This window comes from Scylla paramamosain, chromosome 18, assembly GCF_035594125.1.
Source record: "Scylla paramamosain isolate STU-SP2022 chromosome 18, ASM3559412v1, whole genome shotgun sequence".
Lineage (NCBI taxonomy): Eukaryota > Metazoa > Arthropoda > Malacostraca > Decapoda > Portunidae > Scylla > Scylla paramamosain.
The window spans coordinates 17,329,734-17,356,790 of NC_087168.1; the positions used below are offsets into that span (position 1 = coordinate 17,329,734).

At 38.3% G+C, this 27,057-nt stretch overlaps 2 protein-coding genes across 5 annotated transcripts; one reads left to right on the forward strand and one right to left on the reverse strand.

The window, feature by feature from the left end:
* Positions 1–577: 577 nt before the first annotated feature.
* Positions 578–12,822, forward strand: LOC135109196 (endoplasmic reticulum lectin 1-like). 3 transcript variants are annotated; one of them, XR_010272606.1, is made up of 11 exons: positions 578–805; positions 1,638–1,727; positions 2,127–2,207; positions 3,124–3,259; positions 3,970–4,237; positions 5,188–5,308; positions 7,017–7,214; positions 7,761–7,895; positions 8,040–8,167; positions 8,357–8,517; positions 11,149–12,822. XR_010272606.1 is itself a non-coding variant. In XM_064020369.1 (11 exons), the coding sequence occupies exons 1-11, from the start codon at positions 626–628 to the stop codon at positions 11,269–11,271; spliced, it is 1,605 nt and encodes a 534-aa protein (XP_063876439.1). In that variant the 5' UTR covers positions 578–625; the 3' UTR covers positions 11,272–12,822. The 3 variants fall into 3 exon arrangements, 2 of the variants coding, with proteins under 2 accessions (XP_063876439.1, XP_063876442.1); XM_064020369.1 differs by having other exon boundaries at positions 8,373–8,517; XM_064020372.1 differs by lacking the exon at positions 11,149–12,822 and having other exon boundaries at positions 8,357–8,520.
* A 1,012-nt stretch (positions 12,823–13,834) lies between these two features.
* On the reverse strand, positions 13,835–26,660 carry LOC135109197 (uncharacterized). Of its 2 annotated transcripts, XM_064020373.1 has the most exons (8): positions 26,528–26,656; positions 21,482–21,558; positions 19,605–19,879; positions 19,128–19,279; positions 18,256–18,499; positions 17,850–17,953; positions 16,815–16,909; positions 13,835–16,240 (listed from the first exon to the last, which is right to left on the reverse strand). In XM_064020373.1, the coding sequence occupies exons 2-8, from the start codon at positions 21,486–21,488 to the stop codon at positions 16,164–16,166; spliced, it is 954 nt and encodes a 317-aa protein (XP_063876443.1). In that variant the 5' UTR covers positions 21,489–21,558; positions 26,528–26,656; the 3' UTR covers positions 13,835–16,163. The 2 variants fall into 2 exon arrangements, with proteins under 2 accessions (XP_063876443.1, XP_063876444.1); XM_064020374.1 differs by lacking the exon at positions 21,482–21,558 and having other exon boundaries at positions 26,528–26,660.
* Between the last annotated feature and the right edge of the window lie 397 nt (positions 26,661–27,057).

The window sequence follows — 27,057 nt, forward strand, 5'->3', positions numbered from 1 at the left end:
ACGAATTTGGAGTTTACTTAATTATGAAATACCAGTGACCGCGTAACGAGTGGCTGGGCTGTTCAGCCTTTGAGTGTCTGGTTTTACTAATGATCGACAAAGTTATGAAGAGTAACTAAAATTAAGCAACAAGTTTCATAGTCTCATTATCAGTCAGAAGGGTCAAAGGGTGACCGTGGTTCCCCTTCCCTGCCGCACTCCTGATGAAGTGCCGAGTGACGTCACGTTACCGCTTCGTGTCACTCCAGGACTCGCTGCCGCTCATCGACCTATACCCGGGACTGTTTTCTCTTTAATTGTTACACAGGAACCAAAGCATTCATATAGATCTTCAATTACACTGTAAATATAGATCAGGACTATTCAGCTATTTTTTGGACTATTAGCCTATTTTAATTGCATGATAAGAGTAGTGCTGCTATTTTTTTTGGTGATGTGTGTATCTCTCATAATCATCACATGGAGTGGTTAAGAGATTTATTTGAACCCTATTATACATCTGAAATATCATTAATAGATATTTCATTATTACATATAATCGCTGACAATACAAGTAGGCAATGATAGTACCATTTGGAAGTGAAGACGGTCCTTAGATGGTGAGTGAGTGATGGCGAGGTAAACAATGGAGGGGCCCAAGGGAGGCTCCTGTCGTGCCTGGCTTGCCACGGCCCGTGGATCCCTCAGACTGCTGCTGTGTGTGGCCGCCCTTGCCCCGACAGTCCTGGCCGCCAACCAGATCAAGGGCTTGGACGATGCCATCATGTTCAGACTCAACTGGGCTGGCGGGGATTCGGGCCTGCTGGTGAGTGTCTGGGGGATGGGAAATAGGGTGAAGGGGTCCTGGGGTGCTAGGTACTCTGTGGATAAAGGAGTTCTGCACACTGAAGGCATTAGGCTTATTAATTCATTGTCACAAGACTCACAGCTCGCCTACACCGTTTACGTCTGTTCCCTGAACCTCGCTGTTTCCGGTGTCGAACACTTGATGCTGCAGTGTCCATGCTTCCATCCCCATCGTGTTGCACAACGCACTTAACTTATTCACGACGTGATTACCTTCGACCTGCCCACCCTGCTGTTAGCAGCTGGTGTTCACCCCACTTGACAATATGCTGTCATCTGCTTCACCAGTGCCTTCCTCAAGAAGACAGGCCAGCTGTCCCACCAGTGATAACCTCACAAGACGATACCAGGGCACATAGGATCCCAAGGGTTGTCGCGGCCCTAAACAACAACATAAATTTATTGGTTTAATTTAGTACACAACTGAACTCCTTTGTACCCAGCTGTAGTGAAATCTAGGTGTATCATTTTGCCAGATTGATTGTTAGAAGGTTCTGTTTATGGAAAATTAAGAAGACTGCTACATTTTTTCTCCAATATTTGTGCAGCCCACACTGCAGGTCTTGAGATGGTCATGGCAGATAATCTTTAAAATTCTTTTCCATTGACTCTCTTAATTTCCAGCATTAGAAGTTAAGGATTGAAATACTCCAAATGGTCATATAGAAAACTTGGGAATGGTGACAGCTGCATGTAATGGTTGAAACTTTGATAGAATTCTGTTCCATTATCATAGTGCCCTTGGAAGGTGTATCTGGAACACATGTCATTGCTCACACTTCTTCTCTCAGGATTCACCCGATTACGAGAAGCTGGTGATGATGAGCTCCATGAATGAGAGATATGAGTGTCTGGTGCCCATCAAGTATGGAGACAACAATGTAAGTGTTCAGGACAAGTACAAGTATTTGATTGATAAGAGGATTATGAATCTCCTTACCTGGAAAAAGAAAAAAAAAACAAATTGCCTTTACATTTTTATTTCTCCATATCTATCAATCAATCAGCATACTGTATTACATTACTTTTGATTGTGTACCTTCCTTTGCATTTCCTTCTTATGACTTTCAAGAAGGAGGTTACAAGACACTTATCCTCCAACTGTGGATGATCCTTTAGACCTTTTTTTAGGAAGTGGCACCTTAGTGGCCCTTCTTTCCCATTGTTTTTGTTGCCGTAGGCCAGTGCTCATCTTACATTAAAAAACATATTGAAGTGAAATGCCTGAAACATGACGAGATAGGACAAACATCCTCTCCATACTTGTTTATCTTTGACAGAACAAGCAGGAATTCTACAAAGGTCCGAGCCCCTTAGCGCTACTGATGCCTCTGTTCAAGCAGCAGTCCTGTAACCTGCGGGTGAGTCTCTTCCTCCACCACAGTTTTGGTTACAACTGCTGGCACTTGACTCACCATGCCACTAATGTACTGAATTGCCATGTGCCAAAGTCTCATGAACTGTTTGAGTGTATCTATGTAAATCTTAGCTGGTCAACCCAAGTGAGTGTAATTTTCCTTTGGAAGGGAAAGTGGAGTGGCTGTATGTAATTATTAGGCAGCAGAAATAAGTATCACAAGTTGTAATTCTTCATTGGGATCTTAGCTAGACAGCTGAATGAGTGTAACAAACGAGTTAGGTTCCAGTCACCTGTCCATAAGTTGTTAATTTGTAAAATGTTTTGGGTGTACAGTACCCTCTTGAGTTTTGCACTTACTTTCTTCCAAAGTCATAGCACAAAACTCAGAATGTTGAAAACACTGAAAACTCTTACAGTAAAACCTCCATAAACTGAACTACACGGGACAAGGTGGCCAAATGTTCGGTCTAACCAACAATACACATTTTTGGCCGGTTTCTGTGTACATAAACCTGTATGTTTGTTGCTATTTACAGCCTATTTTTTTTAGCACATTATAAGCCTCAAGATAGATATTTACAGCATATTTTGTTATTACACACTCTACACTGTGCACTAAATGGTCACTTAAGAGTTCACTTATTACATAACTACAGTTCACTTGAGCTCACTTAACTGTACACAACACACTGGTCACATAAGAGCTAACATAACATTATGCACTGTGCTACTAGTGTACTTTTGCTTGTCACTCAGAGTCTGAGTCAAAGATGTTGGCTGTTGGCTCTGGTGTGATTGGGGATGGAGTGGAATTGGGCAGATTGGCTTAGGAGGTTGATAAGAGCCTTCAGGTTATATGATATTCAGTTTATTTGGGTTCAGTTTAGGGAGGTTTTACTGGGTCTTTGTCACCGCAGCTTGACCGGTACTGGACCTATGAGTTGTGTCATGGCCGCTACATCAAGCAGTACCGGGAAGAGCGGGAAGGCAAGACCACACGTCTGCTGGAGTTCACTCTGGGAATCATCACGGAGAAAAGTCTCGCCTCTCTCAGTAGGTAGTGTGTGGATTTCTCTCTCTCTCTCTCTCTCTCTCTCTCTCTCTCTCTCTCTCTCTCTCTCTCTCTCTCTCTCTCTCTCTCTCTCTCTCTCTCTCTCTCTCCTCTCTCTCTCTCTCTCTCTCTCTCTCTCTCTCTCTCTCTCTCTCTCTCTCTCTCTCTCTCTCTCTCTCTCATTCATCATTATGGTGTTGTAGTATTTGTTTTCATCTTATTTGTTAGTGTTTCTGTTACTACATATTTCTTAGTTTTAATTATTAGCTTTATTTCAGTTTATTTCCATGTTCTGGTTTAATTGTTTTCTTCTTTGCTTTTCTTTTCTCTGTCACAATATTCCTAATGTGTGGATGAAGTCTTTAACCCACACAGTGACTGCCATATGTAGAGCTCAGACATATATTGACATCAGCTGATTTATTATTTTTCATTTTTTTGTTAAATTGTGTTAAGATAACATGAAATTAAGGTAGAACACTTTTTGATTAACCATAATGCTTAACTGTTATGCTATTATCTATTCAAGCTCTCATGGCAGTCTTTCTCCAATTGACAGTACAGAATCCTTGTTAAGTTATTGCAGGAATCATGAAAACACCCTTGAGAACACTAATGACTCCCACAAGAACCTGTTGAATAAAAGTAGTCAAGATAAGATGCCAAAGAAAAGTTTTAGAATACAAACCTTAATCCTGCCGTGCATCTTCAGGTGAGCAAGCAAAAACCTCAACTCAAGAGATTCCTGTCAGTGCCAACATTCCTACCACTAAGATTGAGGGGCTGGACACACCGTACTTCATGGTGAACTACACACACGGCTCCATCTGTGACGTGACTGGCCAGCCACGGACCAGTCATGTGCTCTTTGTGTGCTATGAGGAGGGCCAGCACGACATTTATAGCATCAAGGAGATATACAGTTGCGAGTATGAGATTGTCATTCTCTCCCCTATCCTCTGCCAGCATCCTTTGTACAGGTGTGTGTTTAGGGAGTTGAAATGTCCAAGATTTCAGCTTAAATTGTGTTGTCCTGTATTATCTTTGTATTATTTGTATTGTCCTGAAAATCTCTCTAACAGGATTTTCAGGTTTGCTAGGTTGGAAATGATTGGAGAAAAAATTTATTAGCTATTCCTTTGTCATTACTGAATTGATTCTTAAAAGGTTCTGTTGATGGAAAATTAAGTGTTACATTTTTTTACGTAAGTGAGCTTGAGAGGAGCTTAAGACAATTTAATGTGAGCAAATCTTGGTGATGATTTTTTTTAATTACAGCCAATATGGATACCAGTGTAGGATTCCAATCAAGCCAGCAAAGGTTATGAAAGACAAATGGCACTTTTCTCAGTTTTTGTTACTGTTTTAACTAACGTAACATAAGCTGATGCTATCCCAATACATATAACTATTACTACTGTTGTCCCTTGAAATCTTTAAAGTTAGGTAACAGAGACCCTTGCAGATTTCAAATATCTGTGGATATTTTCCTGCCCTCTTCAAAACACCTTAAAATGTCCCTATTTAACTAAAACTAAACAAAATAAACATGTGCTGCTTCTAGAAAGTTTATTATTAAAAGAATAATAAAGTAATGGAAATATTATTATTCACTACTGTATGGAGGTGTGGCCAAGTGCAGGTGATATGAGTAAGTGTACAGGAAGGCATAGTTACCCTAGCCAACCCGTGAAAAATCTAATTACTTTACTTATTGACATATGCAGCATTACCTGCAAATGAGCAAATTTCAAGAGTCAGCACATATTGTTCATAGAAAGACAGACCTGTTTATTGAATGGTACTGATTCTCTACACTATCTTGGCACTTCCATGTTTACAGTTTTATAATTTATTAATGCTCATTACATCTAAGTGCATATCCTTCATCCCTAGAAGACGGTCCAATATAACTGTCACTTTTCTTCAGGTCCCGGGAACTTCCCCAGACCTACCTGCACTGCATTCCCATGGAGGGCAGCCCCAAGAGACCACGCAACCTGCTGCAAATTGAAGCTGAGAGTCTGAAGCTGCGATCCAGTGACGCAATAGTGAGTGGGAATGTGCAGGGAAAAAATGGAAGGCAGCATAGGTACCAGTAACTACTGAGTGTTTATTGAGCATGTTACTGTTAAACACAGGCACAGCTGTGTCATAAGCAAATTGAGTTAAGGGGATCTTCTGCAACAATTTATTTATTTTTTTAGAAAATTCAAATTATTCAGTATGCTCACCTTTGCTGTAAAATATGACAATCATAAAGGATGTGATCATGCTCATTTTCTGATCAATGAGGCAGTGCATGACTTTTTTTTTATATGTAGGAGGGACACTGGCCAAGGGCAACAAAAATCCAATAAAAAAAATGTCCACTGAAATGCCAGTCCCATAAAAGGGTCCAAAGCAGTAGTCGAAAATTGAAGGATAATTGTCTTGAAACATCCCTTTTGAAGAAATTCAAGTCATAGGAAGGTGGAAAAACAGAAGCAGGCAGGGAGTTCCAGAGTTTACCAGGGAAAAGGATGAATGATTGAGAATACTGGTGAACTCTAGTATTAGAGAGGTGAACAGAATAGGGGTGAGAGAAAGAAGAAAGTCTTGTGCAGCGAGGCTGTGGGAGGAGGGGAGGCATGCAGATCAGATTATTAGATGGAGGCCTTGGAAACCTTTGCCTTAGCTAAAGAAACTTAGAAATATATGTGGGCAAGACATTTATTGATATCTAAAGAATAAAGGACAATTTTTGTTATGTATGGGATGTCAGTAGATCACAGCAGTACTGAGGGAGGACAGTAGTGAGTGCTCTGTGTCCAGGTGCCCCATGCTGGTTGTGTACTTTCATCAAAACCTTAAAAAATTATTACAGTACAAGAAATAAGTTTTCTCCATGATTTCAAGGAAGAAAACATGGCTCAAATAACCCAAAATATGATTACAGTTATAATAATTAATAAGTGTACATGACAATGTAAAATCATTAAAAATTTTTCATTTTTAAGGATTTCTGCAGACGATCCCCTTAAAATACCTATGCACTAAATATTTTCTTTTCTTGTAATTTCTGATGTATATATGCATATACTTTTTTGTGTAAAGCAAGCCCAGCAAGTAGGCTCAGTCCCTTGCACTTGATTGGCTGGACAGATCTCTAAATGAGTAACTAGATAAATATGTTCTGAGTAGAATACTATTTAGATACATAGCAATAACTTTATTAAATATTGGCTATCCCTCCTGTCAGATTTGCTAGTTTTCAAGCTTGCCAACATGTTTGATTATATCATGTAGTAAAACTGTGATACTCTATAGAGAATGACAAGTTTGTACTAATGCTGCATCAGTGTGAACTTTTTTTAACTACTAATATTTCTGTCATCAGTCTGTCAGATTTTCACTTAGTCTTTGGAATGTTTGAATGTGTATGTGTCCAGTGCAGGACAGACAGTATAATTATTATGTGAATTGTTATTATTATGTGAGCTATGATTTTCAGGGAATGTAGGATATCTGTACTTCATTTGGTCAGTTATTACTTTTAACTCATGAACATTTTTCTGGAGTTTCATAGGAATGTCAGGCCCTGGAAATAGATATACTTAAATACTTTTATTTAATGTGCAATAAGCAGTTGTTTTAGGTCTGGTGGTGTAACTGTAGAAATGCATTTGCTGGTGATGTAGTCAAGGTGTTTTACCCCAAAAATTCATAGCAACAACTGTATTTGTAGTGAATTCCAAACACTCTACATGTTCCCCACAGCTGGCTGGTGACACTTCCAGTGGTTCTGTCAAACTGAAGGTTCTTGATGATGAAAAGGAAGATACCACTACTACTACCTCCTCCTCTTCCTCTTCCACCTCTGAGCGACGGCCTCGAGTGCCCCTCTTTTCGCCACAGCCAGCTATTGACCAGAAGCTAGTAGAGGACTTCCTGAATGGAGATTACTGCCTTCATGGGGTGAGTGGAATGCATGATGACCCCCACAATTGGAATATTTGCTTGTACTTCTAGCTTTTTTTTTTTTTTTTTTTTTTTTTTTTTGCTGCTGTCTGTAGGATGTGAGTACAGCTAGAATAGGTGAATAGATAGAAGCAGTTGTGGAATAAGTGAAGAAAAACCATTTAGTGTCAATGTAGTTAGGATTAAATTAAAAGATAGATGTGGTGTTCAGTTCTTTTTATTAAATAGCATTGTGGTATAATACTTATCAAGTATTTTTTAATTGAAGTTTAAGTTATAGGATCACTGGAATCCATCAGTCTTCATTTAGTCTTCATTCAGACATTAAGGTGCCCAAGATAAAGCTTGTAGAGCTCAAAATGGAATGAGATATTTTAATTGCAATGAGTACCATTACTGCTATTGCAATCACTAGAACTAAAAAGCATTTTAAGAATATAAACCTTCTCATTGAATAAGTACATTTTATTTCTTTGAAATTGTTGACCGAAAATTCAAGGTCATACTGCAGCAATACTGATGTGGCATTGCATCATGCTGCAGGGTAGCAGGTGGTGGAAGTATGAGTTCTGCCATGGCCGCAAGGTGGAGCAGTACCATGAGGAGCAGGACGGCACCAGAACTTCAATCCTCTTGGGTTACTTCAATATGGAGAACCACAAGAAGTGGATTACACAGGTAAGGAGACAGGTTTGACTATTTGAATGGGAGCATGATCACTTGCTATGATGTATTTGCCCTTGCCCAATGCCTCTCTTACATACAAAAAAGTACATAGATAAATAAATAAATAAATAAAAAACTTGGCAAAATATGTTTCAGAATCCAGAAAAGTCCTACAAGCCAGGCAAGAGGCAGGTGTCCCACTTCTACTCAGGTGGCACAACTTGTGATGTCACCGGCACACCACGGCAGGTGGAGGTGAAGTTGAAGTGTAAGGAATCCAACAGGTGAGTCTAATGCAGTGTTCTGAATTGCATTGCTTATTTCCAGCTAGTCAGAATACATTACTACATTAATTAATTAGTTAATTAATACATTAATTTACCAGTATCAGCATTTGATGCCACCCTGGTAAAGTGAATGACTCCTCTTGTAAACAAATGTGTTAAATGTTGCAGTCATGCCATGTTAAAAAGAATGAACATGTTACAGCCCAAGTTCCATGGCAGTGTACCTGCAGGAGCCCCGCACCTGTGAGTATGTGCTAGTAGTAGAGACGTCCATTGTGTGTCCACTGTTGCAGCACGCCGACCATCTGGGCTGGTTCAGTGCAGCACTCCCACCAGATGCTGCTCAGGTCCGTTGATGACACCTCAGTATAAATGCAGTAAAGGACAATTCTCTTGTATATACATCATCACAGGCTTTAGGGTTAATGTTTTGCAGGTGTTAGGAAGAGTTAGTGCAATGATGTCTTTTAGTTAACTTGCAGGCCATGCTCTGTTGTTTTTTTATTTAGGAGGATCTTCCAGACCTTTCATTTATCTTTTATGAAAGCATTATTATCACAGGTGGGCACTTTACATTCACATTTATTCTGTTTGATTGGATGAATAATGTAAAGTTCATATTTATTGTGTACATTCTCTCTCTCTCTCTCTCTCTCTCTCTCTCTCTCTCTCTCTCTCTCTCTCTCTCTCTCTCTCTCTCTCTCTCTCTCTCTCTCTCTCTCTCTCTCTCACACACACACACACACACACACACACACACACACACACACACACACACACACACATCACTTCACTTCACTTCACAACACAAGTGGTGCAGGGAGTGTGCCCCTCCAGACATTGGCAGCCACTTTAGCTTGATGTGTGTACAGTTGAGTCACATCAGGCATGGCATCTGTGAATTGGGGGGGGGGGGGCAGTATAATACACAGAGCAGCAAGCTACTATTGTCTTTTAACACTGCTTGGAAGAATAGTACTTCCATCAACTGAGGCAGGTTGACTGACAGCTCTTGGGTCTGGAGGTCACTCTTAAAACACAGCCACACACACCTATTCTGCCATCACGGTTTCTCTCTCTCTCTCTCTCTCTCTCTCTCTCTCTCTCTCTCTCTCTCTCTCTCTCTCTCTCTCTCTCTCTCTCTCTCTCTCTCTCTCTCTCTCTCTCTCTCTCTGGTACAGTACAGTTGTACTGTATCCGTATTAAATTATGAGACAAGACAGCCTGTAGTCTCATTTATGAGAGTTTATAATAGATGCACATGTTAATCACTCACAGACCCACTGTATAATCACTAGAACCCACTGTAAATCATATGTTGTCATATTGAACCGGCCACTTCTTACTTTGACTTTCAGGATGATGGGAAAGGAGATGATTCAGGAGGAAAAGAATCAAATTCTTGTCTTATATGAAGCATTCACTGACTGTAAGGGAATATTGGAGTGTGTGCCCAGAGCAAGCCAGCAGTTATTGTGCTACTCAAAAAAAAAGCATGTGATCTACCACCCAGCCAAATTCAACTTCCTGCCCATTTTCTGGACCTCAAGGAAGACTACACTTGCTTATGGTTGTCAACAATCCTCAGACTCGGACAAGCTCACCCACATGTCCAGAAACTAGGGCACAAGGTTAATTTAGCTGGGTGGTAGAACACAAACATTTTTTAACCCTTTGACTGCCATTTGGTACATCTTTCCATAATTATTAAGGACTGACACATCTTTATTTGTTTCACAGCCACCTCCAATCTTTAAATTCAATAGAAATTGCAAAATCTATTATTTTAATCCCCTTCTTTCATGTAGACACTTAAAAAGATATCATGCATTACTTCTGGTATTGTTAATTGTTTCATATTGCAGTGAAAGGGTTAGGTAGCACACATGGTCCAATATTTCCTTCCAGCCTCACCTTCAAGATGAGAATTCATCTTTCTCCTCTTCAGTCTTCTTTCCCATCATCCTCAAAGTCAAAGTAAAAAGTGGCAGGCTCAATATGACAGCACATGATTTACAGAGGCAAGCAACAGCCTGTTTTCTAAGAGCTGCCTGTGTATGACAATCACCCACAAGTTACAGTACAATAATGGATATACCCATTTATTACAAACTTTTATAAAGGAGGCTAGAGGGTATATTGTCTTGTAACTTTCCATGGTTACTGTACACATAAAAAAGGTAAGAGTGCTTGGTCACCTTCCACCACATTGGGTGGAAGTATTCCTTATACATATAGCAACCACTGAACACACTAGACATGCCATACACTCACTCATATCCTCAGTGCTTACACAAGTGGCAGTGTAAGCATCCCTGCTCCTTACTGCTCGAGCACTGTTGTTTCTGTCATTTTAACTTTCTGAGAAATCTTCCTATGGCTGTAATAATGGGATGAAGACTGAATTGGTACTTAGTCCAACAGTAACAAGGAGTCAGTGATGTATGTGGCTTTTCCACAAGCCCATTCCATACACATGACATACTACAATGATGTGTGTGGCTTTTGTATAAGCCCACTCTATACACATGACATACTACTTAACTCATTTGGTCTAAGCATAAACTTTGCCTTCATTTGTATCCCCTTGTTATGGCCAGTAGAGTTCTCCAAAAAAGCTAAAATGGCAGAAACAAGACAATTAAGTGGTTAGCAGCAGAGATACTCACATTGCCACCTCTGCAAGTACTGAAGATGCCAGTGATTTAATGGCTCATGCAGTGTGTTTGGTAGTTACCTTGCATACAATGAATGCCTCCTGCCAGCTAGGCAGTGGTACCCAAGATTAATCATAATCAACACACTTGTATGCATAGATTTTTCTTACATTTTCTGTGCAGTTTTCTTCTGCAACCACTGCACACATACATCCCCATAGATTCACAATGTGTCCACCCATACAGCATATCCATATGTTTTACACTACTAGTCCTATAAGTAGTAAATGACATTAACATCAATATTGTTCTCTTCTTTAGATCACAAAAGAATTGTCTTCCTCAAGTAGTGGGTCAGTAAAGCACGATTCACACAAAGGAACAGTTGAGTTGGCTCCCATAGATGAAGATGAAGAAGAGGATGATGATTATGATGATGAATAAGTGTTATTGTACACAAGTGCCTTCTATTGACCAAACTGAAGAACTTTTTTTTTTCCCAAATTATGAATATGTCCAAAAGATGCATGGTTTTAGTGGAGGATTTGCTTGAAAAGGAATTACTGACAAACAGCAGTTGGGACTTGGGGACCATGAGTGACTTGCAACTGATTTGTCATGTTTTGATTCCTGTGATGTACTACAGGTTGATAAATTTGTGATCACAGCCACAAAAGTACCAGGTATAAACCTATATATATTGTGCTGGTAATGCTCAAATATCTTTCTATTAATTTAATTTAGGCTTGTTAATATTAGATGAATAAATACACGTGCACTAGAAAGTAAAAAAAAAAAAAAAATCTGTTTTCAGTATTTAAAATGACTGACTAGCCTCTTTATATTGCATTCCATTTTTAGCGTGGCATGTAGTTTAAGGATTTTTTTTTCCAAGCATACAAATGGAAAGTGGATTATAGAATTTATGGAACTGAATACTGAGAGAAATACGTATGAACTGTCAATAATTATTACACAGATCCAAAGCATATTTATATTTTCAGCTTCACACCTAATCTGAATTTTTACAAGTACTGCTGCAGCACTGCACTGCTAGATATGATATTTGCTGAATATTTTTTTTTTTACATAATCAATGATTGTCAAGCCCTTTTCTTGTATATCATTACCAATATATTTTCCCTAGTTTGGAAACAATTGATGAAAATGTTATACAAATCAGGTTACTTAGGTCCGAACAGATTTTCATACCATTTCATTCATTACTGTTTAGTAGCTTGTATTACTCAGGATTCAGCCACTACTGCTGGTAGCCAAATACTAATACTACAGGCAACTAACTACCTTACAGTGCCATTGAATAATACTAATTAATACAACCAATAGTGTTGCTACTATTATTGTCAATGATAACGTGCATCACAGTTAGCAAACGAGTGTGCTTCCCAGTTCAGTAGTGTACTGTTACAGGTCTGGCTGAGCTGTGGTAATGTGAGGCACACCAGATATCACAAAGAGAGGGACTAGAAGGGACTTGACTGGGTAGTTCAGATGATATGTTTAGTGATATTCACTTCTGAAATGGTGATCTAGTAATGTTCTTCATGCTGGTAAGCTAACGAGGTACTGATGTGCAGTGTGGTGTTAGATGACCTGTTGTAGACCACTCCTTAAAATGTTTCAGAGGACTAGCAGCTTTCTTCATAATTCATAATGAATGTCAGTGAAATATAAATACTGTTGTTATTCTGCTGTGATCTGTGATGACAGAAAAATAAGATTCAACAACTACAAATATAATGATGCTGTAGATACAAACCAACAAATATTATATATATAGCACATTTGTTGTTGAAGGGTTAGTGTGATGTTATTTATAAAGTGAATGATAAAGTTTGCATGATAGGGACTGTACTGATGCTGTGTGATAACTACCTATGAATGAAGCCTATCTGGTATCACTGTGTAGAGTTTTGTATTCCTGTACACATTTTGGAAGTAAAATGTATATTTATAATAAATCTGTTTACATAATGCAAAGTCATTTATGTGATATTTCCTAATCAACCCTCAAATGATTCAACAAACTTTTTAGCTATGTGTTTGTTTGGTATCTGGCAAACTCAGTCCAAATTCTAAATGAGATCACTTCCTACAACAATGTACATCCTGTCTTCTTGGCCAACCCCTTATTGCTCACCAGTCAAAAACTATACTATCACCCTTTCAACCCAGTTATCCTCCAGCTATGGCCTCTATTTTGATATTTATTGCTAGATTTCCAATAATGAATGCTACCTACAAGCTGAAGATCCTAAATTGATTATAAAAAGGATGGTGATGTTTCAGCAACCTGCATCCTCAGGAGCTTGCACCCCATTCAGCTGTTGCTTAGATGAAATAAAAGTTGATACTGAATTCCACTAACTGTTGGGAGAGGGTAGCCAATCTACAGATTAATTAATTAATATAAAGTATACAAAAAAGTTTTTAACTTGGATCTACATTCTCCAACATTTTGGCACCATATCCCAACTACTTTGAACAGGCTGCAATGGAAACAATTAGTTTTCAAAAGCATTTAAGGCATTTACCATAATTATAGTGATTGTTTCACAAGAATTCTGCATCATCAGTGGAAAATAACATCATGAGAACCTGATTAATCATCCAAGTGGCCTTTTAAAAAGAGTTATAGAGAAAATACAGTATCTAAGAACATCAGCCTTAGTAGGGTTCCAGTTATGCAAGTAAAGATGGATAATAAAGCTGTAACTAATAAACCTACACGAGTACAAAGGTGGCAAGGAGTGTTGTGAGCAAAATATGAATGCAAATCACTTTATGTCAAAGTAAATACGTCTGTCTCCAAGTTCAATGGACATCTTAAACTATGAAGCTTTTTTATTAATCATTTGTTAAATTCTTTCTCAGATGTTGCAATGTGTCACAATGAATTACATGCTACACAGAAAATATATTAATTCATTATTATCTATGTAAATATTTATTAATATTTTTGGGGAGAAGAAAGGTCAAAGATATATTTTTCTCAGATGCTATAATGTGTCAAGAATTAATTAGTATATAAAAATATATTCATTCACTATCATCTATATATCCACACAAACATTTATTCATATTTTAGAGAAGGAAGTAAGGTCAAAGGTATATCAATTTATAAATCTACACCCAAAAGACCACCACTAAGCAAATGCCCAAAGATCTTCTTGACCAATCAGGAGAAAGATTCTAGTCCTTCATTTACTTTCTGTACCTGACTTTTATTTTGGTGACAATTATTTTCAAATGATGTACAAAATAAAATTGTAAGTTTTTTACAAGAATACTGGCAAAGACTGAAGTATCTACTCAACAGTTGTTGTTGTCTGTCATCTATGAATTTACAGTGAGTTAAATATACTTCTCTCTCACACTATGTAGGAAAAATACTCTTGCAGAAGATGATATGCAAGGCCTGACAAGGTGATGGCTTATTTTACCTGCAGCTCAACATAATTTCTGCTTACTGATTTCCTTTATACTTAAATTTTTACATAATATTACCAGATTCCTCTATTACTAAAAATGAGATGGAGAAGTTTTCAGATAACTAAAGAAAGGGTAAACTGCTTGATTAACTCACTACTCCAACACAACAACAACATTATGTTATGGAGATACACATTCCATTTCCCTGCAAAGTTGACTACCTCAGTCAATAGGAATCAACCAAATTTCTAAGTTTACCACTACAAGGGTTCTGGGAATGATGCAGTACAGTTGAGTCTCTCAATATTGCACTGACAATCACCTGTGCCATCTTTAGAAATCATGTACATCACAAGCTTCAAACTACACGTCAAGTTGAAAGTCATATTATACTTAACAAACTGTATTGTTTTCTTGATGCCAACATGTGGCACAGACAACTGGACAGATTTTGATTGACAGGGGTGACAGACAGGTGGGCAGTGTGATGGATGACACGGGGACGAATAAAATTGGGTGTGTAACCAGTTAAAGGTGATAAAGGAGGGATAGGTATATGTACATATATAGACCTTATTTATCAATATGATATAGAACTAAATTTTGATATATAAAATATTTTTTAACCCCCCAAAAAGTTTTTTTTTTTTGGGGGGGGTTAAATGCCAACCCTGCCTCCTGCACCTCTGGATGCGAGTGAAGACTAAGAAACTTGTCTTTATCAATTTCTTTCATCCATATAATTTACACTCCTTTGCACATTTTCAAAGCTAATTTAAATTACCAGATTCACATATTCAAGGATAAGTTTTCTCAGAGAATTATTACTAAGACAATTGTCTATAGTATGCATAACCAAACCAGTCAGGAAGTATCACCACTTTTTGTTAGTCTTTTGGTACAAAGATTTACATGACACCATAGCCATCATTACTCTTCATGAAGCCACTTGTGATGACAAAGATTATCATCAAATAAGCTTAAATATATAATGAATCTTTGGTATTTGCAAAGGTTACATTAAAGAAAATCATAAAAATAACAAAAACTGAGAATAATACCCTCCAAGAGAGGTTAGGAGTATAAAATGTTTATAATAGTATTAATAAATATTTTTGTTTTGCACCAGTAGGATTTCACGTCAGCAGCGACCTAAACTGCCAAAATGCGTTATCATATGATAAGTGTTTCATGAATCAGAAACTGTATAACTTCTACACATAATCTATCATATAGCCAAGGATCACAGCAAAATTACAAATACCAAAAAGCCACTATATATCAATATCTTTTTCAAATTTAATTTCAAATGTTTTTTTTATTTTTGCTTTCTATTTCTTTGTAAAATAAAGTGATTAGGCCTAATTTTCTTTTCAAATTGTTGAGAGACTCTAATGTACTGAGAATGTCTGTGGGACTGACAAACCAACATGTGGAGGAGAGAGCAATGCCAGGAGAGTGTCCCCAACTCTCTGTGAGTGCCATGAAAACAACACTGCACTGCAACTTGTCTCCTTCCCTCCAACTTAAATGAGTATGTGAGGTATAAGCTAATATACACAATACAAAGATTTACATGGTGTTTTTGTAGCAATGAAAAATTAAAGATGTTATTGAAAGTTTCCATTCCCAAAGCTCGCCAAACTATAAAAATCAGGACTGCTCTGGCAGAACATATAAAAAAAAATCTGGACAGCTTTTGTGGAAAAAAAAAAAATAATAATAATAATAATTATAGTTATCATCATCATTATTATTATTATTACTATTATCATTATTATGATAAATAAAAAGGGTTAAACTAAAACATACAGTTTGTACATTGTAAAAAGACTTCCCCACAACCCCCCAAAACACTCACTTCTGTGGTGCCCAATGTGTCATCATTGCTTCTTGAAGCTTTTTAAGATGGGGTAAATGTTGTCAAATGCTTCATAAATCTGATTCCTCACTTTTGCACCTGTTGGAAAAAGGAAAAGCAACTGTCAAAACAATCTTAATTTTATTCTAAGCTGTATTATATAATATTAATCATCACTACTCTTCTGAGCAGCATAAAAGTTTAACATTAATCACAATCTTCATGACCATAACTACCACCTGAACATCATCTTTTTTTTTTTTTTTCACAGTAATTTCATTTTTGTGAGAATGGTCCCCCAAACTGAATCCTCCTTTGACCCAATAAACCTTAGGTCCTACATACCAATCACCACATCCACTCCCAAAGGTCAAGCAGCCACTACTCCCTCACAAGGTACCTACATCACAGATATCAAGTTTATTGGCCACAATTCCACTGATATACAAACTCTTGAAATATACCCTATACAATAACATTAATTCTGCTTATGAGATTTTTACATCAATTATGATCCATATTATCACCATAGCAATAAAACATTACCCCTTAAAACTTTGCAAGAAAGTTTATAAATAAAATCCTACATAAAGACCTACACAAGACCACCATAGTCTCTAATACAAGCTGTGGACTTTTCAGCATGAGGTATGTCTAGCACCTTTCCACTCACCTGTGAGTACCACCTTGCCAGACACGAATATAAGGAGCACAATACGAGGCTTCACCATGCGGTAGATCAAGCCAGGGAACAACTCCGGCTCATAACTGCACAGGAAGCAAACAATAAATTAGTTAGGCTAAAATATTATTAGAATACAGAAGCTGTAACTCTAGATATGGAATGTGTGTGCATTATGTGTGTGATGTGAACAACACTAACACATCATAAACCTTATTATTTAAGGAATGGACTTGCACATCCTCAAGTCATTGGAATTTAAATTAACTACCATTACATAAACACACATTTACTTTTGTGATCAAACAGACATGCTTTCCCTTTGAATAAATCAAAATTAGGTATATCCAAAGTTTTAAATTAACATACAAAATAATTATCTGACAAAATAAATGAGAATAAAGTTCAACACAGTATCAGAGGTTACAGTCACGTATAACGCTATCTCAATAAACCACACTCCAAATATCTTAGCAATACTATGGTGTGTGAACAATCTTTTCAGATTCTTGCTCATTCACATTTACTGAACTTGCATCCACACTCGGTCATTAGTTGTGCACAATGTATACATCTTTTTTAAGTAACAGTTTACAGCAGTGATTCTCAAACTGTATGCTGCAGCGCAGAAGTGCACTACAACTATCCCCAAGTGCACCACATAATTTTCATGGATATGGATAACACACTACACCAACAGTAGAGTTGGTACGCTGTCAAAGTCCAAGATATATCATTAGCGCGACACTAAGCAATAAAGTTTGAGAACCTCTGGTTTACAGTCTGTCTGTAAGCATCACACTCCTCGGATGATTTATCTTTCTCTGCTGTTCCCATCCTTCATGTTTCCGGGCTATACAATGCATCAATTCAACTTTTTTCTGTCATACAGCCTTCTCAAAATATCTATTCCAAGCAACTTACATTTAAACACTATTAATTTCTCCCTGTATGTTCCTCACTAATTCTAAGCTTAATCTTCATATTTATTTATTCCTCCACTCACAGCAACATACAAAACCTTACCTGCTGAACTGACTGTGGGTGAGCACAAGGCCTTCCAGTCTGATAGGGAACTTAACATCACAACTGCCCACCATATTTTGTATCTTGAACTCCATAAATTTTGCCTGTTGTGAAAGTGGGACAAGGTATGAAGAAGTGTGGCAATTACGGATGTTTAAACCAAATTACTATTAGCCATCTGACATATCCATAAAAAATATACTCATATAATTAAAAAATATTGCTTGTTATTAAAATAACAATCTATACTTTTTAAGTTTCTAATGTCAACACACTCCTACGAATGCACATAAATCAAGGTGTGACAATAGACAGCTGATGACTTTTCACACATCTACTACTGTCATGAAACATAACTCACTAATACATCATTCTAAACAACGCACATACTCCCACAAACACTTACTGGAAACCCGAGTTTCTGTACAATCCGAGCATATTTCCTTGCTGCTAGTCTGGAGTCATCCTCACTCTTGGCACCCGTACACACCATCTTGCCTGAGGAGAAAATAAGGGCGGTGGTGCGAGGCTCACGGATTCTCATGATCACCGCTGCAAACCGCTTGGGATTGTACTCTGCATTACGTGCATGTAGGGCGATTTTCTTGAGGTCAAGTTTGCAGTTGAGATTGACTGTGGAGACAATGTTCCTGAAAGACAACCACACCAATAAAATTAACTGAGTTCTATGAATAAAAACAAGATTTGCTTGTGGTAATTCTAATAATATTTGACAACATAAATTTGTCAAGAGTTCAAAGATTAATAATATGACAGTTTAACTCAGGAAAAGATGCCATTACTCACAAATTATGATGCTATGAGTAGTTAGAAGATACAGAGCAAACAGTCCTGGCGCATCTTTTATATAAGCAAACAAAGACCTTGCTGATCAGCTATGCATGTCAGTTTAATATATATGAGTATGGAGTGTGTCTACAAAAGGTGAGAAAAAATAAATAAATAAAAAATAAATTAATTAATTAATTAAATAAAGGAAGCAAGTTTCATGTTTGGAAATACACATAGTACTTTTTTGTTATGCCCACCACCTTCAGACAGCTTATGGAAACAACACTACATAAAGCAATAGAGAAGGCTCTTGGAAACAACACTACATAAGGAATAGAGAGATAGAGTTAACTTTATACAACTGCTAGATAACACCAGAGCAAAAAAGCACAAGCCATTTCAACACAAAGGAAACTAATATACTCGTACTAAGAAATATAAAAATTAATGGCAACAACAACAACATGAGGGAGGAGGAGCACTCACTGTAGCTGTGGCACAATGCCTGGGTCATTGGAGTGTGGGGTCATGGGAGTCATGGGTCCTCCAGCTGGAGTGGAGGGTCCCAGTGCTGAGCCAAACATGCTGCCCACCCCAACCTGCGACCCACCAGTGCCCATGGCTGGGGACATCAGGTTCTGCAAACAATATAATGATTAACACTTCCATTCATCAACTCATGAAGTCCTGATGGGGTCCACAGATACTGAAGATAATGATCATGATGAATCAATTCTTATTTGGACATCAACCCACCAACTCTCCAAAAGCACTCAGGACTCAATAATTAAATTGCATACAACCTAATATTTCTATAATAAGTCAACTCCCACTACAGTCAGATAAAAAGAATTACTCCTCTTCAAAGTAACATCAACACATGATTACTTTGCCACTGAATTCTTTTTTTTTTTAAATAGTGATAGCAAAAAAATTACATATATAAAAGATTAAGACACTAACTGGTGTGTGGGGCTGCAGGAGTGTGTGTGGTGTGAGGCCACTGCTGAACTGCTGCTGCCCCATCTGTGATCCTTGCTGTTGCTGCCCCATTTGTGAACCCTGTGGCTGCTGCTGCTGTGAGGACTGTTGCTGTTGTTCCTGAGTAGACTGTTGTTGCTGCTTTTGCTGAGCAGAGAGCAATATCATCTCCTCCTCCCCTGAGTGTGGCAGGGGCGTCCCAATGCTGGGAATACTGAACCCCGGTGATGGCAGAAGCTGATCCATGGCGGGGTAACCTGTTAAAGCATCACACTCCATTACTTCACTGCTAGGTGCAAACAAACAAACACACACACACACACACACACACACACACACACACACACACACACAAACACACACCTTTACACACATAAATTAAAGAAATTATCATTATTTATTTCTAAAAATCAGTAAAGATTGAGCTCGGCTCCACCCTATAAAAATACAAAGAGATTAATACATACATTAAAAAAATACAAAAACATTCCCAAAAGAAACAGACTGCAGCAGAGCAATTCTACCCTTGCTCCTGCAGGACTATGGTTAGGATTGCTCTGCCATGGAATACTTCTTTCTGATATTTATTTTTTTAAGTTTTACTTTTCTTGTACTAGCATTTATATTAAATCTATCATGGATCTTAAATTCTGACTGGATTTTGGTGGAATTTATTTGTCATTTTATACATTACTGGACACTTCAAACTGCAGCTGCCTTTCATCATCTTAATGTACAGAATAAATGCCAACAAACTGATCACACTAAGCATTGCTTGACACATGTAAATTAACAATGAGGCTTAAACAGACCTATCTTACATTTTACAAATCTCTGTAAAAAATTAAAAAGCCTGAGACTAATCTATTTAACCCATTAAATTTTTTTTTTTAAATTAGCCTTTGAGTTAAATGATCTCAGTTAAAAGATACAGAAAGGAGAGAAAAAATTCTGCACTGAAAAATATTACTGCATGATAAAAGTGGTATTAGTTGTGATATGGTGAAATTTGCATCTGTGGCCACAAATTTAAACCTGCCTATGCACTCAGCTCCCCTGACTACAAGTCCTGCAAGATAAGATGCATCAAATATGTACTAGAATCATTTATACCAAAAATCATCATCCCTGATTTGGGTGGTTTCCAAGGAAGCCTTACACACACCTCTTGGTTCATGCCTCTAGTATTTCATCAAATTCTTGCTAATTAATAAATCTGCTTTAACTCACATGAGATTAGCCAGGTTCTTCTACTGTAAAATAAAAAATGAATTGAAATAACCAAAGAGTGGGATGGGCAGCTGAAGACAGTGGAGTGTGCAAGAGTGTGTGGACTGGAACAAAATAACTTCTGCTGTGACTAAACAGAAAAGATTAGATCAGATTTTTATTACAGTAGTTAACAATTTCCTTTTACTAAGAAAAAACTGAGTAACATAAATGCAGAAACAAGGTGTTGAAGAGGAACTCTCACAAAGCCCCTGAACCAAACTGATGCCTTAATAAATAACTTATGCCCTCCCTAGACTGCTCATTGATATGTATATAAACCAAACCTCAACCTATAAGATTATACACTCTGCATGTATGGAGTCAGATCCCCTCACACTATCCTCACAAGAACATAAACCTGCCCTTACTGCACAACTTCACAGCCAAGTAGCACTACCAAAGCCTCCATGACAAAACAGGAGAGTTACCTAATCATGTACGTACCAATATACACAAAAGTCTTAATTTCTAAAGTACAGGCAATATCAGCAAGACACCTCAATCACAGAAATAATGTTTGAGAGCTTTTACTAGCAATTTGTCAATGAAACATTGCAATTGTGAGCAAGACCAGACATTGCACAAACCATCCATGTTGAAACCGATTCAAAATGTTCAAAGAGAGCAGGATGGCAGAGCTTCTGGTCACACACTGGTCACTCGTCTGTCAAGAAACAAAAGAACCAATCACCATGACTCATGTGGCATCAGAGCACTGGCAAGGAAATGCACAGATGAACGAGTGGCAAGTGACTTCCATCCACAGGTTGGCATCAGTTATTCCTCGTCAATCACATGCATGTCAATCACGCTTATACCATAACCATTGCCTAACTCATGAATTAATAAAACTTCTATTGGCATTATCATTAATTTGCAACAAGATAAACATCAGATTCAAATGTCTAAGAATGAGGTTATCTATAATAAGGGCATTGGGCTTCTGATATCCTTTACTAAAAGAATACCATCAATTTATAGTTAAAAATAGAGTACATTAGGTTAGTTTAACAATGAGCAGCAGGTCATTCCCCCAGGGGAAGTTACTCAATTGAAAGCTAGAGGAAGTAGGATAAATACATTTTTAGCAATAGATCCAAACATAAGCAGTTAGCAATAACCTACCAATATGTAGTTTAGTGAAAAGTTACTGACCTGCATGCATACGTCTCAAACTGTTACAGCAAGCCTTTCATTTCTTAATCATAAATCTGTTTAAATTTGGTTCCTTTTTCATGTATGTTATTTAGAAATTCATTCTAATCTCATCATTCTTGTACAACAAATAATTTCCAGTATCCTTTTTACTATACTGCTTGGAAATTTTGTCAAAAGTTTCTTCCCAAATCTCTCTATATATATCTCTCTCCATAGAAGTCTCCTTCATCCTTCCTAAATGCTTAGATTCTAAGCCCTCATAGATTCTGTACACCTGACTACTAAAGAAGAGGCCAAAAGTCTGGGTAGTATGATGCCAGGGGAAAAACTGTTGCAGTCACTCCTGAGGCATCCCTCACACAGACTGCACCAGCCCAGTGCTTAAGGCAATGTGAAGTGAATAGCTGGTCTTCCAGTCCCTGAGATATTGCGAGTTATATAAAAGTAATAATATAATACCAACTCTATGTGTTTTGTGAGACAGGCAGACATGTTTGTTATTGTTGTTTATTGGTTGTTATAATGTAAAGATGAAATACACCCAAGGCCTATTTTAGAAAAACTTGGTCAATATAATGTGTTATATTGGTGAATGATTCATTAACTCACAAAACATATAGTACTGTATGGCAGCCATGAAATTAAATTACTTAGCATCTCTTTGATGATATTTTCACAATGCATGTTTATTGAGCATGTTTCAACACTTCATTATCTCTATTGTCCTAGTCTATCTAGACAGAATGCAAATATGATATTACAAGATAATTTCTATCACTGGCAATAAAAGAGCGATGGGAAACCTGTTGTATACAGCACGTCTAGCAACTGTCCAGGCTACAGGCCATTCATTGCAGCAAGAATGAAGCCTTCAGACCACTGATCAAAATCTGTTAAGACCACTGCCAGTCTTGTGTGTTGTTTTCTTAAGCACTTTTGCAACCATAAATCATTATGTGTACTTTTGCCAAAAATTGCAGCAGGTCATCAGAAATTGTTTATTCTGAGTCTTGCAAGTGACTGAACAAGATACCTCATTTTGTGACAACAAGCCAACAGAGTAATAATAAGTCTGTGAAAGATAATCACTCATCAACATAAGTAGCTAGAATGTTAGTGATAGTAAAGACTGAGGAGATAGCAGCAGAGAGTGAAGAAGCTGTGTGTTGTCCAAAGGTAAAATAGTTAGGCATATGGAAGCATCAGCTGGGCATATTGACAGGAAGAAGGCCTGGCAATGAAAGACAAAAATGGTGTTAATATGCTGATGATTGGGAAATAAGTAAATGAAGTTGTGGGTCCAATGATTTAAATGAATTCATCATGATTTCAAAGATGGTAAGGTAACAGTTGTATTAGTGTATACTCCACAACCTGGCTTAAATTGTTCAGGTTCAGACACAGCACTATACTGTATCCACCCAACCATAAAGTGTCTTGTTTCCTGTTACTCAGGTGGCTCGCAGAAAGAAGTCTTGGCTCGGCTGGCCTCAGAGCCGAACATGGTGGCTCTACACTCTACCACTTTACCAGTTTTTATTAATATGTGGCAGTCTCTCTACACATTGTTTTTTTTATGGCACTCATGGGCACCCTCTGTACACCAACAACAATCTTTCAATCAACTAGAACATATGGTGGCAGCAGTGGGATGGGGAGACAGCCTGGCATCCTGGTGCTCTGTGTCTGCTTCTCTTTCCTGCTACTTGTGTCCTTCTCCAGCCTACATCCTGCTGCACACTCGCCAGCTACTTCGGCTTTCATCCTGTGCCTTGAGCTTCTGGCTACATACTACAAGTTGATTGCTTTGCTGCTGTTCCTGTGCAACTTTTGAACTTCACAGCCACCAGTCTTTGCATCCACATCTTTTACGATATGTTCTGCTGCTTTTTAGTTCTCTGGTCAAGCTTTTTCTCCACTTGCCTCCCCTTATCAGCTTGTACTTCTGTTCTGCTACCCGCTGACTGCTTTGCTGTTGTTCCCATCTGCTTCTTAAGCAACTTTTGGACTTAGCAGCTGCCAGTCTTCACATCCATGCCTCCTATGGTGCTTTCTACTGCTTTTTGGGTCCTCTTAGTCAACCTTAGTCTCCTGTCTGCCTGCCCTTGTCAGCCTGTGCTCCATCAACTTATGCTGCTTTGGCTGTTCCTGTTATTTTTTGTATGCCCTGCAAGCTCATATTGCTGCCATCTTCCCAGCTGTCTATGGCTTTGGGCTACAATTTGGTGTATTATAGTAGTGTCCTGCCAATGCAGTGTTAATTTTTCCAATTTATATGGCATAGCAATGCCATATCCTCTTGTTTGAGGCACCCAGTGATGTTGTAGTGTTTTCCTTGCCTGTGATTTGGTGTTCTGACGTCACAGCTAGTGTGAGCCTTGTGATTAGCTACTGCTTACGTCACATATTTTTATGCCTCTGTTGTTGGCTTTGGCACAGTATTCTTTCACACGTTTTTGCTAGCATCTCCTGCTCAGTTTCTAAGAGGCTGAATACTCAGGTATGATGTCATTGTTTGTGTTATTATCTCATGTCTTACACAGATAAGTACATGCATGTCATCCATACATCCCCTGCATCACTTTTTTAGGCATGAGACCTTGCCTAATTGGTGTGGCCAAGCAACTGTATGGGTTTAGAAACAGCCCCATGCTGTGTCCACCCTACCATGAGGTGTCTCACGCCACCTGGGTACCTTGCAGAAAAAAATCTTGGCCTGGCTGGCCTCGAAGCCAGGCATGGCAGTTCTGCACTTGGCCAGAGTACCAATTTTTATTAATATATGGCAGTCTGCGACATCACATTCTTTTCAGCCAGTAATTAATGACATATTTCTGGCCAATGCCAAGACAGCACAATATCTTGTAGAAAGGAAAGAACCACTTCAATCTCAACACAGCTGTAGTAGCCCACATGGACTCTGTGGGATGCAACCAACTCTAGTTAAATTGTTACTGTGTGCAGGGATGTACAGCCCCATACTAAAGTTAGGGTAGTGTCCTTACAGGATGGTACAGCACTGTAAATCCTCTGGCTAAGTTATATCATTATTTTTTTTTAGAACATTTTCCAAAGTGATTGATCTTCCCCTTGGATTTTTTTTCTAGTTCACTTGTTTGTCTTCTCTTTATGTATGTGCAGCAAGCCAGAGAAACTGGTGGAGAAGTGGAGATTTTTGCGTGGAGAAATGGGAAGTGAAATATGGGTTTCCTAAAACAGAAAATTCCTCAAATATGGGATTTTTATTTTAATTCATGGAAATTTCTTTAGATTTTTTTTTAAAGCTCATATTTCACTTATTTTTTCATCCCCAAAAAACCTTAATTACAGACAGGCCCCCAAACTTGTTTGAGGTGCTGGTGGGTGGGGGTTCATTAAAAGATAGGAGACAGACTTATCAAGAATTACAAAAAAATAAATATATAAATAAACAAATAAATAAATAAATAAATAAATAAATAAATAAGCAATAATAATAATAATTGAATATCAAGTAAATCAGTGCAAAGTCTTAATAAACATTAGAAAAGCAAAGTTAGCATCCAATTTATATATTAAATATACCATGCAAGACTGACAAGCATTTATAAACTATACAGAAGCTAACATTTAACTTGACATTACTGATAACCACCTAACCAGGCACGCTGCATTTCCCCATCACACCCTTTGCATGATAACACAAGAACTGCACCCTGCATCCATGATCCCATGTGTTACCATAGCAATCAAGCTTGTCTCACACCAAACTGTACACTCTAGACATAACTTTACCTGGTGGTCTGCCTGGCTAATAATGAAATAACAAACATTTCCACATGAGGGCTAGGGTAGGTCAGGTTTAAACTTATTCAGTTCATTAATTTCAAAGCAGATCTCTTCATTGCGTAGATCACAACTTGAAAAAACATCATATTTTGCAGAGAAATAAACAATCAGTGTTTGGAAATTAGGAGGATAAAGTTATTTCTGGTCCCCACCACCGCTTCAAGCTACTCATTCAAAAAAGCCAGTTGCCAGACCCACTTCATGTAACATTTCCCTCACCGATACAAATTTCACGACAGGCCGGTTTTCCAAAAAGTTACTGGCTGCCTGTCCTGTTCACCTCAACAGAGATGCCGTGAACACAGCCCCTTGTCAGCCTAAGCGGTGAGCCAACCCAATGAAGTCGGTAACTTTCGGCTTGTTAATCATGTTACCAGGAAACATTTGGACATTATTCCGTATTAGAAAAAAATATACGAATACATGTGAGCCCGCAGTGCATGGCCATCCCCACCTCAGCCCGCGCAGTCCCAAGTAGTGCCTGAGAGTTGCAGCAGCAAGAAGCATTTTGTCAAGTGGTGATTTGGAAAAATATTTGAGCCGCGGCCTTCCCTCCTCCCAGCAGTGAGCCGCGGCGCAGGAAGCAACATGCCAAGCCAGGCACGCCGCGCCCCTCGGGTATGTGTGGCAGGGCATGCACCACTCACCTGGATTACTGGAGGGAAAATAATGATCATAGAGTAGAGGTGCAGCTGCCAGTCCCTCCCGCTGCTGCTGCTGCAAACACCGCCACAGCCTGTCTCACCACTTCGGCGCCGCCACCACTTCGGTCCCCGCCTATGCTTTATAAAGAAATAAATTGCTACTATTTATCCTTTTTACAGGTCGTAGAGGGGACTAGGTCAAGGAGGAAAAGTACTACTGCTGCTGCTGCTGCTACTACTACTACTACTACTACTACTATTACTGCTACTACTACTACTACTACTACTACTACTGCTACGGCTGCTGCTGCTGCTACTGCTTCTATTACTACTACTACTACTAGTTACGATGATGAAGGATGAGAAGAAGAATCGCATGTTTTGATTATAAGAAGACTCAGCGCATCGAGTCATCACGAGTAGGTAATGAATGATAATGATAGTGAGAAATAATATAAATGTAGATTCCCACAGCGATTTAATTCACCCATTTTTATACTCAAAATACAGGAGTCACTGTACATACTTTTGTC

Excerpts from the sequence above, each read along its gene's own strand:
- LOC135109196 (XM_064020369.1), top strand. The coding sequence starts at position 626 with ATGGAGGGGCCCAAGGGAGGCTCCTGTCGTGCCTGGCTTGCCACGGCC. Across the intron at positions 2,208-3,123 it reads AGCAGTCCTGTAACCTGCGG|CTTGACCGGTACTGGACCTA; the intron begins GTGAGTCTCTTC and ends TTGTCACCGCAG. Across the intron at positions 7,215-7,760 it reads GAGATTACTGCCTTCATGGG|GGTAGCAGGTGGTGGAAGTA; the intron begins GTGAGTGGAATG and ends ATCATGCTGCAG.
- LOC135109197 (XM_064020373.1), bottom strand. Across the intron at positions 18,500-19,127 it reads GGCATTGTGCCACAGCTACA|GAACATTGTCTCCACAGTCA; the intron begins GTGAGTGCTCCT and ends GTTGTCTTTCAG. Across the intron at positions 16,241-16,814 it reads TGGCAAGGTGGTACTCACAG|GTGCAAAAGTGAGGAATCAG; the intron begins GTGAGTGGAAAG and ends TTTTTCCAACAG.